Source organism: Gekko japonicus, unplaced genomic scaffold (genome assembly GCF_001447785.1).
Source record: "Gekko japonicus isolate JY-2015 unplaced genomic scaffold, Gekko_japonicus_V1.1 scaffold1537, whole genome shotgun sequence".
NCBI lineage: Eukaryota > Metazoa > Chordata > Lepidosauria > Squamata > Gekkonidae > Gekko > Gekko japonicus.
The window spans coordinates 344,568-357,701 of NW_015164233.1; the positions used below are offsets into that span (position 1 = coordinate 344,568).

Consider the following 13,134-nt stretch of genomic DNA (forward strand, 5'->3'; position numbering starts at 1 on the left):
TTGGTAGCCATGGTGTCTAAATGGAACCTCCATGTTCAGAGGCACTGTACCTTTGGATACAAACTGCCTGGGGACAACAACAGAGGGAGGTATGGGCTTCTGTGCTCCGTTTGTAGACATGACAAGGGCATGTCTACTACTAGAAGAATCAGCATGCCAGAGTATGTGGACCCCCAGGTGTGGGGGGGGGCAGGGGGGCCCCCCCCCCCCCCGGGATTCCTTGCTGCGTATGCAATGCGACAAGGCTTCTTCCCCACCAGCAAGCGCAGCCCACCCAATCATTTTCAAAACCCTTCCCGTCAGCAGCACTATATATGTCACACCAAATTAATTCACTAATGAATAATAAACAATATATGCATTAGACTGAAATAATGCATTCTAATTGGGATCACTTCTTTTGAGTCGTCTGCTGCCGAGGGACAAGGGGACACATGAATACATAAAGGGGTCTTGTACAGAATCAGACCCTTGGTTTATCAGGGTCAATCTTGCCTACTCTGACCCAGGGGTCATTTCCTGCAGGAGCGCACAGGAGCTGAGCTCCGGCAGTAAAGAGCCCAGGGGGCGGGCACATGCAACAAGCCCCACCTCCTGCTCCCAGCAGCCCTCAGTCAGAGCAACAAGCAGCCAGGTAAGTTGCAGAGCCCCCCCCCCCCAGATAGCAATCCAAAACAGTCCAGTGGCACCTTTAAGACCAAGGTTTATTCAGGTACAAGCTCTCCCTCCTCTCCGAGGGCAGATCTGCACGTTCCCCCCCCCCATAGCTAGCAATCCAAAAGAGTCCAGTGGAGCCTGAGCGGTGGGTGTTGCCTTCTGACACACTTCCGGTGATGTCAGGAGGTATGGCATATGCAAATAAGTTATGCGAATGAGTTATGCTAATGAGCTCCTGCCCCTCTTTTTCTACGAAATGACCCCTGCTAGCAGTGGTTCTCGGGGGGGGGGGGGTTCACAGGTAAAGATCTTTCGTCTCAGCTGCTACTGGATCCTTTTCAATGGAGACTGAACCTGGGCACTGAAAACACATGAAGCTCGCTCGTACTGAATCAGAGCCTCGGTCCATCAAGGTAAGGTTAGGACCGTCTACTTAGCCTCCGGCTCGCACATTTTTGTCTTAGCCCAGGAAGGAGGGCTCCAGACCAAACTAACATGCAGGAGCCAAATGGCTCGCTCACAGCTTTAATGCCAGTAGCTCGCAAAGTAGAATATTTGCTCACAAGACTCCACAGCTTAGAGGGAGCATTGCCCCTGAATTAGACGGGCAGTTGCTCCCCAGGTTCTCAGATAAGAGGTCTTTCTCATCACCCACTGCCTGGTCCTTTTAACTGAAGATGCCAGCAAGCCAACCCGGGACCTTCTGCATGCGAAGCAGAGGCTCTTCCATGAAGCCCCAGTTCCACCACTGTATTAGTCTTCTTGCCGATCTTCTCTGGAAAGACTTTTGAGGACAGAGCAATGTTCTCGGCTTTAATGCCTGCCTATCACACACTTTTTTAAGAAGGCAAGAGGGGGGGGGGGTCACCTGGCAAGCTGTGGCCACATCCCTGAGACATTTTTATTCAGTGCCTGCCAGTCACCTGGGCCTGATGAACATTTCTGCACCCAGTTTTGCTTATGATGAAAAGAAGCAACAATAGGCCATGTATCTTTCATACAATGAAGCGTAGGTTGCTCTACTGTGCACATTCTGGAAAATCAAGCAGCTTACTGCTGATCTGTCTCTGAAGGCATCTATAAGTTTGAAGAACCTTATCTCCATTCCACTGTATTTGGAAAAGTGTGCTTTGCACATGAAAGCTCACACCTTGAATAAATTTTTGTTGGTCTTAAAGGTGCCACTGGACCAGTGATCCCTCTAAGCTGAGTTAGTGTGAGCTAGCTCACAGTTTTTTAGCCTCCAGCTCACCCATTTTTGTCTTAGCTCAGGAAGGATGGCTCCGGAGCAAAGTAATTTATGCAGTAGCCAAATCACTTGCTCACAGCTTTAATGCCAGTAGCTCACAACGTAGAGTTTTTGCACACAAGACTCCACAGCTTAGAGGGAACATTGCACTGGACTCTAAATTTGTTCTGAAGGCATCTCAGTTATTCTTCTCCACCTAGTGGGACCTCTGAGCGCATTTAGTGTAGCAGTTAGAGTGGTGTTCATGGACCAAAACTGGGTTCAAGCCTCTGCTGAGCCATGAAGTTAGCTCAGGTAGCAGAGTTGCCAAGTCCAGGTCTGGAAATTCCTGGAGATTTGGGGGAGGATCCCGGGGAAGGCTTGGTTAGGGGAGAAGAGGATCTTCAGTGCAATAAAATGCCATAGAATCCACTCTTCAAAGTAGCCATTTTCCCCATGGGAACCAATTGCTGTCGTCTGGAAACCAATTGTAATTCTGGGAGGTCTTCAGGCCCCACCTGGAGGTTGGCATCCCTACCGGGTAGACTTGAGCCAGCCACACCCTCTCAGCCTGACCTACCTCACAAGATTATTGTGAAGATAAAATGAGGGAGGGAGAACCCTCTGAGTGAAGAGGATCGAATGCGTGCCAGACAGAAATATACCAGTGAAGCTGGTTTTACCAGAATGTTGGAGCACCTCACGAGATGCTTCAGCGCACCAGATAAATGCTTCAGTGTTGTGAATGTTCTTTGTCTCCTTAAATCTTGTCAACAAGGTGTTTTGAAAAGCCAAAGACAGATGAATGGAGATAGAAATTGCCATAAAAGGGAAAAGAAAGAAAGATAAAAGCAAAACACCAGAGGGGGCCTTCCGGAGAGGTGAGTTTCTATGCACATTTTTCCATTCTAAGTAAAAACATGAAGAAAAACAACTGTTTCGCGAGTGGACAGAATGAGACAGTTTCCACTGTGAGAAACTGTGAGCCTTCTCTCGGTCTTCCTGCACATGTTTCAGTCGGGGCTGACTTCTCGGCTGTGACGTGTCTCACCTCGGCCCTGTCAGGAAACCAGCAGCCCCCTGGCATAAAAGGGTGACCCAGCCAGGCCTTTGATCAGAGATCCTCCTCCGTTTCCCTGCCTCTTGACAGTCCCGGGCCTTTTGAACCCTCTCTGTTGTGGGGGACGATGCGCTCAGATCGTGGGCTCTTTGATGCCCCAGTCACCACTCTGTTCTTCCTTTCCTGGTCTGTTGCCTTCAGTCTCCTGATGACCAACGGTAAGGAACAGGGGTGGCGCATGGCCAGGGATATGTGTGTGGGGGGGAAGAGGTAGGCTTCTGCTATGGTTGGCATCTGAAGTTAGGGTTGCCAACTCCAGGCTGGGACATACCTGGAGATTTGGGGGATGGAGACTGGGGAAGGCAGAGTTTGGGGAAGGGACCTTAGTGGGGCATAATGCCACACAGTTCACCCACCAAAGCAGCCATTTTCTCCAGAGGAATTGATGCCTGTAGTTTGGGGAATCAGTTGTGAGCAGTGTTCCCTCTAAGCTGAGTTAGTGTGAGCTAGCTCACAGTTTTTTAGCCTCTGGCTCACACATTTTTGTCTTAGCTCAGTAAGGATGGCTCTAGAGCAAATTAATTTATGCAGTACCCAAATCACTTGCTCACAACTTTAATGCCAGTAGCTCATAAAGTAAAATTTTTGCTCACAAGACTCCACAGCTTAGAGGGAACATTAGTTGTGAGTCCAGGAGATCTCCAGGCCATGCCTGGAGGTTGGGAAGCCCTAATTTCTGAACCTTTCCCGGTCACTTGAGTCTCTTCTCCAGTTTCGCTCTGCACTCTTATGGTAGCCATCCAAACCCTATCCCGACATTTTACCTCACGACCACGCTGTGAGCAGTTTTCCCTCTAAGCTGAGTTAGTGTGAGCTAGCTCATAGTTTTTTAGCCTCCGGCTCACCCATTTTTGTCTTAGCTCAGGAAGGAGGGCTCCAGAGCAAACTGATTTATGCAGTAGCCAAATCGCTTGCTCACAATTTGAATGCCAGTAGTTCACAAAGTTGAATTTTTGCTCACAAGACTCCACAGCTTAGAGGGAATATTGGCTGTGAGGCTAGATTGAGGCATGCAAACCTTTTCCTATTTACCTTATCCTTTCTTTGTTTGGATCTATGTTCCTGTTGCAGCTAGAAATGTTTCTTCCGAAGCAGGAGAAGAGCAGAGGGTATGGGCTGAAGAAGGGGGCCGGGTGGTCCTTCCCTGTTACCTGGAGAGCAACAACTTAGGAGAGGTGTACAAGAGACTGTCGGTTCGATGGGAGCACCGGGGGGGCAGGTAAGAGGAGGGACCCGTTATTACCTCAGACGGACCTTTCGCAATATTTTCCTCCCAGTTCATTCCTTCTGGTTCACAATTCTCCCATCCAGTGGAACACCGTCTTGCCCACTTCTCTTCTAACCCCTTCCCCAGTTTGTGCCCCCTCCAGACTAACACAAGCTCTCTCTTGTCCCCTCCAGTTCCCTCCAGGTGCATCACATGGTGCTCCAAGTGGCCCCCAGTGGTCTCAAAATAAAGGCTCGTTCCATGATGTCCCGCGCGTCAGTGCAAGACCGGGACTTTCTCCATGGGAATTTCTCACTTCGGATCGAGCCCGCATCGAATGACGACGTGGGGAGATACACGGCACGAGTGAAATACGGCAGCAAGGTGCACCGCTGCGAGCTGAGACTTGATGTGGCGTCAGGTATGTGGGTCGATACATGCAAGGGATCTGTCCTGTTGGGTCGAGGCCTTCTGGGGAGCTACCTGCGGAATCTGGAGTGTGGTTTGGTAGCTAGTTAGGTTTTTAAAAAGTAGCTCCTTAGGGAATGTTAAAGTTGTGGGCATTGAAATGAGCAGGGCTATTTTGGGGCAGGAACGCACAGGAATGGCCACACCCACTACAGCCAAAACCTCTGTGTGTGTGTGTGTGGCTACAGAGGGGAAGGCTTGGAGATCAACCCCCCCAGCGACTTTGAGGTGGGTGGGCCAGGGGGCCCCTGGAAGGATCAGGGAGGCATTTAAATGCCTTCCCGTGCCTTCCCCGGCCTGTCCAAGGGGCACCTGGGCAAGCCTTTAAACTGCCTTCCCTTCCCTTCAAAGGGGGGCTTGCCCAAGCTCCCCGCAGCTGCGGGGCACCCAGGCAAGCCAAGGGAAGGCAGTTTAAACTGCCTCCCCTCCCCTCCAAGGGCCGGCTTGCCCGGGCAAGCCAAGGGAAGGCATGGGGTGTGGCCTGATATGCTAATGAGTTTCTGCAGTTGGGTGTGGCCAATTATGCTAATGAGTTCCTGCTGGGCTTTTTCTACAAAAGAAGGCCCTGGAAATGAGTAAGCATGTATGGACCTAAATGGTCCCAGGTAGCCCAATCTCATCAGGTCTCAGAAGCTACGCAGGGTCGGCCCTGGTTCGTATTTGGATAAGAGACCCTCAAGGAAGTCCAGGGTCACTGTACAGAGGCAGGCAATGGCAAACCACCTCTGTTCATCTCTTGCCTTGAAAATCCTATGGGGTCACCTCAATCTACAAGCATTTTGTTCTCACCTTCTGTACTTTCCGCCACCAAGCATCTGTAGATTAAAAATAACCTTTCCCCAGGTAACAGAAGTGGCAGCATTAACTGTGACTTTGGGAGTGTGCCGTGAGTCAGTCAAGGTTATTTCGGCTGAGCTTCCTAACCAGCTCATGGTTTGGTATCCAATTTGGGAAACGTAGGCCCTGTTCATACTAGCCCATTTGTTCCGGGAGCGGGACGGAACGGGGGCGGAGCAAACCGGCGCGATCCCACCGCAACATCTGGGGAGTGTGCCGGATCCGTCCCGGTTCCGTCCCTTCCAGCGTTGCTCCGCGGCGAAAAAGAACCACCTCCCGAGGTGGTTCTTTCTGAAGGGCCGCAGCAACGCTGGCCGTGGGATCGCCGGCGCGTCCTTGCGCCAGCGCATCCCCGGCTCCTGGCCGAACTGCGCATGTGTGAGCATGCGCAGTTCGCCAGGCTCCCCTTCCCACCGTCGCATTCTCCCCGGCATCTGATCGTGCCGGGGAGCGTTGCGACGCGGCTCGGGGGATCTGTGAGATCCTGCCGCGCCGTCCCAACTTTGCTGCGGCTCACATTTGCCGCAGATCAGCCCTCCGTTTCCCTGCCGTGTGGCAGGGACCACAGTCCTTCATTCAGATTGCCTCAGAAAGGAATGGGTGGTTGGGCTAGAAATAGGATGGGGCTTGAGGCTGGGGCTGCCATCTCCAGGTTGGTGGAATTCGTGGAGATTTGGGGGTGGGGTTTGGAGAGAAGAAGTTACCTCAGCTGCCATTTCCAGGAGAATTCCAGGCCCCAGCTGGAGGTTGGCAAGCCCAGTAAGTCTTATGTTTAATTCTCTTTTCCTCCCCACAGTGACTGCAAACCCACTTGGTCCGTTGGTTGAGTCTGAGCCCATTAACCTAACCTGCAACTCCACACTTCCAGAAAAACCCATAAAGATACTCTGGTTCCGCGCCGGTCACCTCATCACCACATCTGGTCGTTTCCGGGTTGCAGAGCAGTCTCTGTTTATCTCCAGATCAATGGGTAGTGACTCTGGGCCCTGGATCTGTGAACTCACCTATGCAGGTGGCGAGCGAGTTTCTGCCACACACCACCTTCAAGTCTTAGGTAAGACGTTGGCCTCCACCTCACGTTCCTCCAAAGCGTGGATTGTTTCATTTGGAGCCACAAGACTCTGCTCCTTTCTCGATTCCATCTTCTCTGGATGAGCTGACAGACAGACATCTTCACCTCAGATTCTCGGGTCTGTGGGATCCACACTGACTCTGTCTAATACTTTGGGCCCTCTTTCTGCTCCCACATGCAGGATTTGCTGGGCCAACCTTTCCTGTAGTCTACGCCGCAGCAGGATCCAACGCTTACTTGCCCTGTGAACTGAATATCAATCCCATGGACTACGACAACTCAAAGGTAGCCACCCGTTGGAGCCACGTGGCAGGAGAGGACCTGAAGGCCAAGTCTAACTCCCACCAAGAAAACAATAGGACCTTACATCTCCCTGCTGTGGGACCTGATAGTGCAGGCCAGTATCTCTGTGAGGTCTCCATCAACGGCACCACCATCTCCAGGAATGTCACTCTGGTAGTAATGACAGGTGAGAAGGGCATCTGATAGGATGGGAAGGGTTTTTCCACAGAGGATTCAGGGTCATCTATTAGGATTCTCAAACCACATAGAAGGGGAGATCACACTGCCCACAGTTCTCCTGCTAGGGATGCCAGCCTCCAGGTGGGACCTGGAATTACAGCTCATCTCCAGACTACAGAGATCAGTCCCCCTGGAGAAAATGGATGCTTTGGAGGGTGGACTTTATGGTATTGTACCTCATTGAGGTCCCACTCCTCCCCAGGCTCCATTCCCAAATCTCCAGGAGTTTCCCAACTTGGACCTGGCAACCCTACGCCCCCCATCCCCTGCTGGTGGCCGGGGGGGGGGGACCTGGCAACCCTACCTGATACATACAGTCACCATTTTATGCAAACAGAGCAATGTGGATATTTGGCAGCTTCGGTACACACATGGATGACCAGATCTTTTGAGGGGAATGTGTTTGCCTGTATTGAAACTGGAAAATACAGGGATTGGCCTGTTCCCACAAAATGGTGTCCACATGTATCGGGAGGATCTTTTGAGGGGAATGTGTTTGCCTGCGTTGAAGCTAGAAAATACAGGCATTGGCCTGTTCCCACAAAATGGCGTCCACATGTATTGGGGGGATCTTTTGAGGGGAATGTGTTTGCCTGTGTTGAAGCTAGAAAATACAGGCATTGACCTGTTCCCACAAAATGGCGTCCACATGTATTGGGAGGATCTTTTGAGGAGAATGTGTTTGCCTGCGTTGAAGCTAGAAAATACAGGCATTGGCCTGTTCCCACAAAATGGTGTTTACATATATTGGGAGGATCTTTGGGGGAGAATGTGTTTGCATGTATTGAAGCTGGAAAATACAGACATTGGCCTGTTCCCACAAAATGGTATCCACATGTATTCGGAGGATCATAGGTTGGCCGATCTCCCCTTATGTGCGATTTGAACACCAAAATCGGTAATGACTGAAAAGCCCCTGTCCCCCCAACTTGATTTGGCCGTTCTCAGTGCAGGCAATATGTCACGTCAGAGCATTCAGCATAGGACTGTCTTCACCATGGACAAACAGCCCTTTTGGTATGCATACCCCCCCCCCCCATATAGTGCCTACCCTTGAAGATGTTGGTGTACCAACAAAGAAAGAGGTGGTGGTGGGGAAGATGAGGGAAGTACTTGGCCAGGCAAACTGGAAGAGAGCTGAGCCCCACCGGTGCTGCCAGAAATTCAGGCTCAGCCGGGGTGCCAGGTAAAACGGTCTGCTGTGACACTGTTTGGCATACGTACGGTTGGTGTTGCCCCCTGGTCATTGTAGATTCTTTCTTTTGCACATGCAGCCGCATATTAGGGTAGGAAAGCAGCTCAGCATCCCATCGGAATCAATTTTCAATGAAAAATTTAAGCGTTCGTTTTCAAAAATAATGGTCTGGGTGAAGTGGGCTGTTTGTGGTTATAACGACTTGGAATTCCGATTCGCTCAGGAGTTGCATTCCCTGACCTGGGTGGCTCAGGCTAGGTGACGCTTGTCAGGTCTCGGAAGCTAAGCAGGGTTGGCCTCAGTTAGTACTTTGATGGGAGACCACCCAAGAAGTCTGAGGTCACCGCATAGACGCAGGCAATGGCAAACCATCTCTGTACATATCCTGCTGTGAACACCCTATGCGGCCACCATAAGCTTGGCTGCGGGTTGCCGGGTCCCTGCAGGTTGGGAGTCAGGGCACTTCACACCCCCAAGAAGCTGCATAGGAGTAGAATTTTTCACGAGGACGGATCTGGGGAGGTTGGATCCTGAAACACATTTCTGTGGTTGGAACAGGGGATTTTTGCCAGTTCTCCCTCTGATGGCAGGGACCCGATTCCCCACCCCAAATGCTGGTAGAATGTCACCCAGGAACTGCATTTGGAGCGGCAGCAGGATAGGGGAGGAAAGGAAGTCATGCCCCACTAATGGAAATCCCTTCAGTGTTTGGAAACTTCTCTCGGATCCATCCCGTTATTTGAACTTATAAAATTATGCATGGGGTGGGGAGAGTTGACAAAAAGAAATTTTTCTCCCTCTCCCAAAATGCTGGAACTCGAGGGCAGTCAACGAAGCTGATGGGCAGTAGGTTTAGGATGGGCAAAAGGAAACACCACTTTACACAGAGAGTGATTAAAATGTGGAATTTGCTGCCAGAGGATGTAGTGATGGTCACGGGCACGGAAGGCTTTAAAAAGAGATTAGACAGGTTCATGGAGGATAGGTCTACCAGTGGCCGCTAGCCATGGTGAGCAAAGGGAACTTCCACGTTCAGAGGCAGTAAACCCCTGGATCCAAGTGCCAGGAGGCAACATCAGGGGAACGCCTCCGCCTCTATGCCCTATTGCCGGCTGTGAAGAGGAACTGGCTGGCCACTGTGTGAGACAGGATGCTGGACTAGATGGACCGCTGGTCTGGTCCAGCAGGGCTCTTCTGATGTTCTTATGACTAGTCGACTGTGCGACATTCTGCCTGCCTTTGATCGCAAAAACAAAGGAAGGGGATTGTGTTGGGCAGGCTGGTGGGGGCGTGCATGGTGACTTTCCATTTTGACATCCCTACATTAGGGTTATGGGATTTGCGCCGTCTGAATGTGGCCCATTTGCAGTTCGGTCGCGAAAGCCCACAGAAGGTACATGAACTCTTGATGGCTCCCTGCCCAGTGTCTAAAAATGTATGGGAATGTATTTTTGGAGATTTATCCCGATGCAGAGATGCTGGGTTGTTCTGAAATGTCCTGGCAACATACTGATTAATCATAATGCTGATGATTATCATTTATTATTATCATTAGCACTTTGGAGTTGTCAGAACACTTCAAAAGTACAATCTTGTGATCCTTACAACAACCCTGTGTGGCGGGCCAGGGTTATTATCCCCATATTGCAAAGGTGTGCAGCCCTGATTAGGACCGAGACTGTACAGGGAGGGGGTTAACCCTTCAGCCCCGCACAGATTCACTCAACAAAGCCACAGCCACCGTGCCGTTATTAGCACTTGAAAGGAAAGAAACACAGATACCTTATAAAAACTGATGGTTTCCCTTCAAAATGCTAGTAAAAACATAGGCAGGACTCCAGTTTCAATTAGCAAAATCATGCCAGGGATGAAGGATTAAAATTGCTCAACCCTTCCCCCCATGGTCCCAATCCAAACTGAAATCTTGCATGCTTGGCTTTGCTATTTATAGATGAAGGGGTTGCCAGGTCCCCCCAGCTACCGGTGGGAACGGGGGGGGCAGGGTTGCCAGATCCAGGCTGGGAAGCTCCTGGAGATTTGGGGGTGGAGCCTGGGGAGGACAGGAACCTCAGTGGGGTACAGTGCCATAGAGTCCGCCCTCCAAATCATCCATTTTCTCCAGGGGAACTGATCTCTGTAGTCTGGAGATGAGCTGTAATTCTGGGCGATCCCCAGGTCCCATCTGGTAGGCTGGCACCCCTGATTAGAGATCCATGCTCTTTGTCACGTCCATTCTGTTCCCTTTGAGTCCTCCTCATGAGTTCAGAGCCGTGCAAAGCTGATTTGTAGATCTCTCTTTCTTGTGTCCCACACCAGCTACTTCTAGTACATCTGTACTTTCACCCTGACATGTTTCAATCATTTTCTTTTCTGTTTGAGAGCTGGTTCGGCTCTTTCTCTGATCCTCATTTCTCTGGCAGATCCCATGACCCTCTAAGCTGAGTTAGCGTGAGCTAGCTCACCGTTTTTTAGCCTCCGGCTCACAAATTCTTGTCATGGCTCAGGAAGGGCAAACTGATTTATGCAGTAGCCAAATCGCTCGCTCACAACTTTAATGCCAGCAGCTCACAAAGCAGAATTTTTGCTCACAAGACTCCACAGCTTAGAGGGAACATTGCCCATGACCTTCTGGGCGAGTCATGGTTTAGATCTGGCCTCAATACATTTAGTCAGACAACTGTGCAAGGTTTGTTTTTTTCCTCTCCCACAAGTTCCTTTTCCTTCCTGCCTTTTGTTCCCAGTAGGAATTCCTCCCTTTAGCGAAGGCAGTTCAGTGTAAATGGTCCTTAGGCATATTCTAGTTCGGCATAGTGGTTAAGAAAGTGAACTCTACTCCGGGAGAACCGAGTTTGATTCCCCGCTCCTCCACATGTAGCTGCTGGTGTGACCTTGGGTCACTCACAAGGTCTCTGAGAGCTGTTCTCTCAAGAGCAGTCCTCGAAAGAGCTCTCTCAGCCCCACCTACCTCACAGGGTGTCTGTTGTGGGGAGGGGAAGGGAAAGGAGATGGTAAACCGCTCTGAGACTCCAAGTGGAGGGTGGGGTATAAATCCAATCACCTCCTCCTTCCAAAGAAAGCATCACATTGGCTGCAGTGCAAAATTAATCAATAGATTCACTCCTCCAAAGCTTACATTGAATGAATTTTGATTTCATTAGGGTTTAATTTTAACCAATGAAGTTGCAAATTAGGTGGGGGTGGCAGGTTAATTTTAAGGCTGTCTGGGGTTTCATGTGTTAATGCGTGTAGACTCCAAGCTAAATCCTGTTGTCTGAACTGCTCACCAATTATGCTACCTTGCTAAGATTAACTGTACAGCTCTGGACAGAGTTGTAGTGTGTAAAATCCACATGCCAACTGAGATTCTGGGATCTCTAATCTCAGGCTGGTGAGGGATTAATCTAGAGATCCTGGTGGCTGTGGCTGTAAATCCAGAGAGGCTATCTCTCCTGGGTTCTTGTGCGATGTATGGTTCCAGTGTAGAATTCTTTCCCTTCCATTCCTGGATTGGCCTGGGGAGGATTGAATCTATACAGCGTGTATATAAAGTGTCATGAACTTGCAGCCAATTTATGACAACCCCAGCAAGGGGTTTTCAAGGCAAGCGAGAAGCAGAGGCAGTTTGCCATCGCCTTCCTCTGCAGAGCCTTCCTTGGTGGTCTCCCTTCCACGTACCAACCCTGCTCAGCTTCTGAGATCTGATGAGATTGAGTCATACCGCGCCACCTTCCCTCCCTTGTTATTTTATTTATTGATTGATTGATTATTAGATTTTTATCCCGCCCTCCTGGCCAAGTAATAGGGAATTAAATATTAAAGATGGCCTTTTTAACAGCAAGCAGATGTCTTAAACTAAATGCTACGTTACCTCAACCTTCCTTTAAAAGCATCTTCCCTATACTGAAATTTCCACACTGTCAAAAAAGCACGTAAATGAAATTGGTTAATTAATCCATCAATCCGTTAAGTGGCAAGGGACACATCAGCTAAAAATTGGCCTGGGTTGTATCAGATGCCAGGCACCAGTGTGTGGAAACCAGGGACGGTCTCACTTTTAACGAGAAAAATGATATGCAGGGGAAGGGTGTGAGTTTGCATGGAACTTACCCTCTCGTATAATCAAAGTCTTTTTTTCTCCCCCCCCCCCCCCCCCCGCAGTCATCCCAAGCACTGAGGGGCCAGTCTGGGAAGGATCTCACCTGCTGCTCGCCTGTCATCTAAGCCACCCCCCAGGAAAGGCGTATTTTCAGTGGAAGTGGTTGGGTTCAGGCCTTGCCAATAGGTCTGAGGCTACCTCCGAGCGCTTGAGCTCCGGCTGGTTCCGGGAGTTCTCCAAGGTGTCACCCGAGGATGCCGGAGTCTGGGAGTGCAGCGTCCACAGCGCAGAAGGGATGCTGGGGTCAGTGCAGTATCACCTGGAAATCGCAGGTACTCTTTCCTGCTTTCTTGATCCGGAACTTGATGCAAGCCTCTTTGTCCAACCAGGTCAGGGGTCCCCAAACTTTCTGAGCCAGCAGGCGCCTTTGGAATCCTGACACGGTATGGCGGCTGCAGGAGGCGGGGCCAGCCACAAAACAGACACTGCGGCTTAACTATAGTAACACAGTGCTGATTCTTGTGCTGTGGCGGCAGCTGCTGCCAAAGCAACATTTGTTCTATTTTGCTGTATTTTTCCCTAGTATTTTTATATTTGCATGTGTGTGTGTGTGTGTGTGCGCGCACCTGGAAGTCATGGCGACCTCTGGTGACTGACCCCTACTGGGGGCCTAGAGGATATCCAGAGAGGTGGCTGAATAAAGCCTGCCCCCATCTCCCGACTACTGGCATT

General features: G+C 50.4%; 1 protein-coding gene across 1 annotated transcript; it reads left to right on the forward strand.

Annotated features, from left to right (window-relative positions):
- Window positions 1-3,072: 3,072 nt before the first annotated feature.
- On the forward strand, window positions 3,073-12,841 carry LAG3 (lymphocyte-activation gene 3). The gene is made up of 6 exons (XM_015408594.1): window positions 3,073-3,163; window positions 4,077-4,224; window positions 4,407-4,633; window positions 6,314-6,571; window positions 6,771-7,058; window positions 12,465-12,841. The coding sequence occupies exons 1-6, from the start codon at window positions 3,073-3,075 to the stop codon at window positions 12,839-12,841; spliced, it is 1,389 nt and encodes a 462-aa protein (XP_015264080.1).
- The last annotated feature ends 293 nt before the right edge of the window (window positions 12,842-13,134 follow it).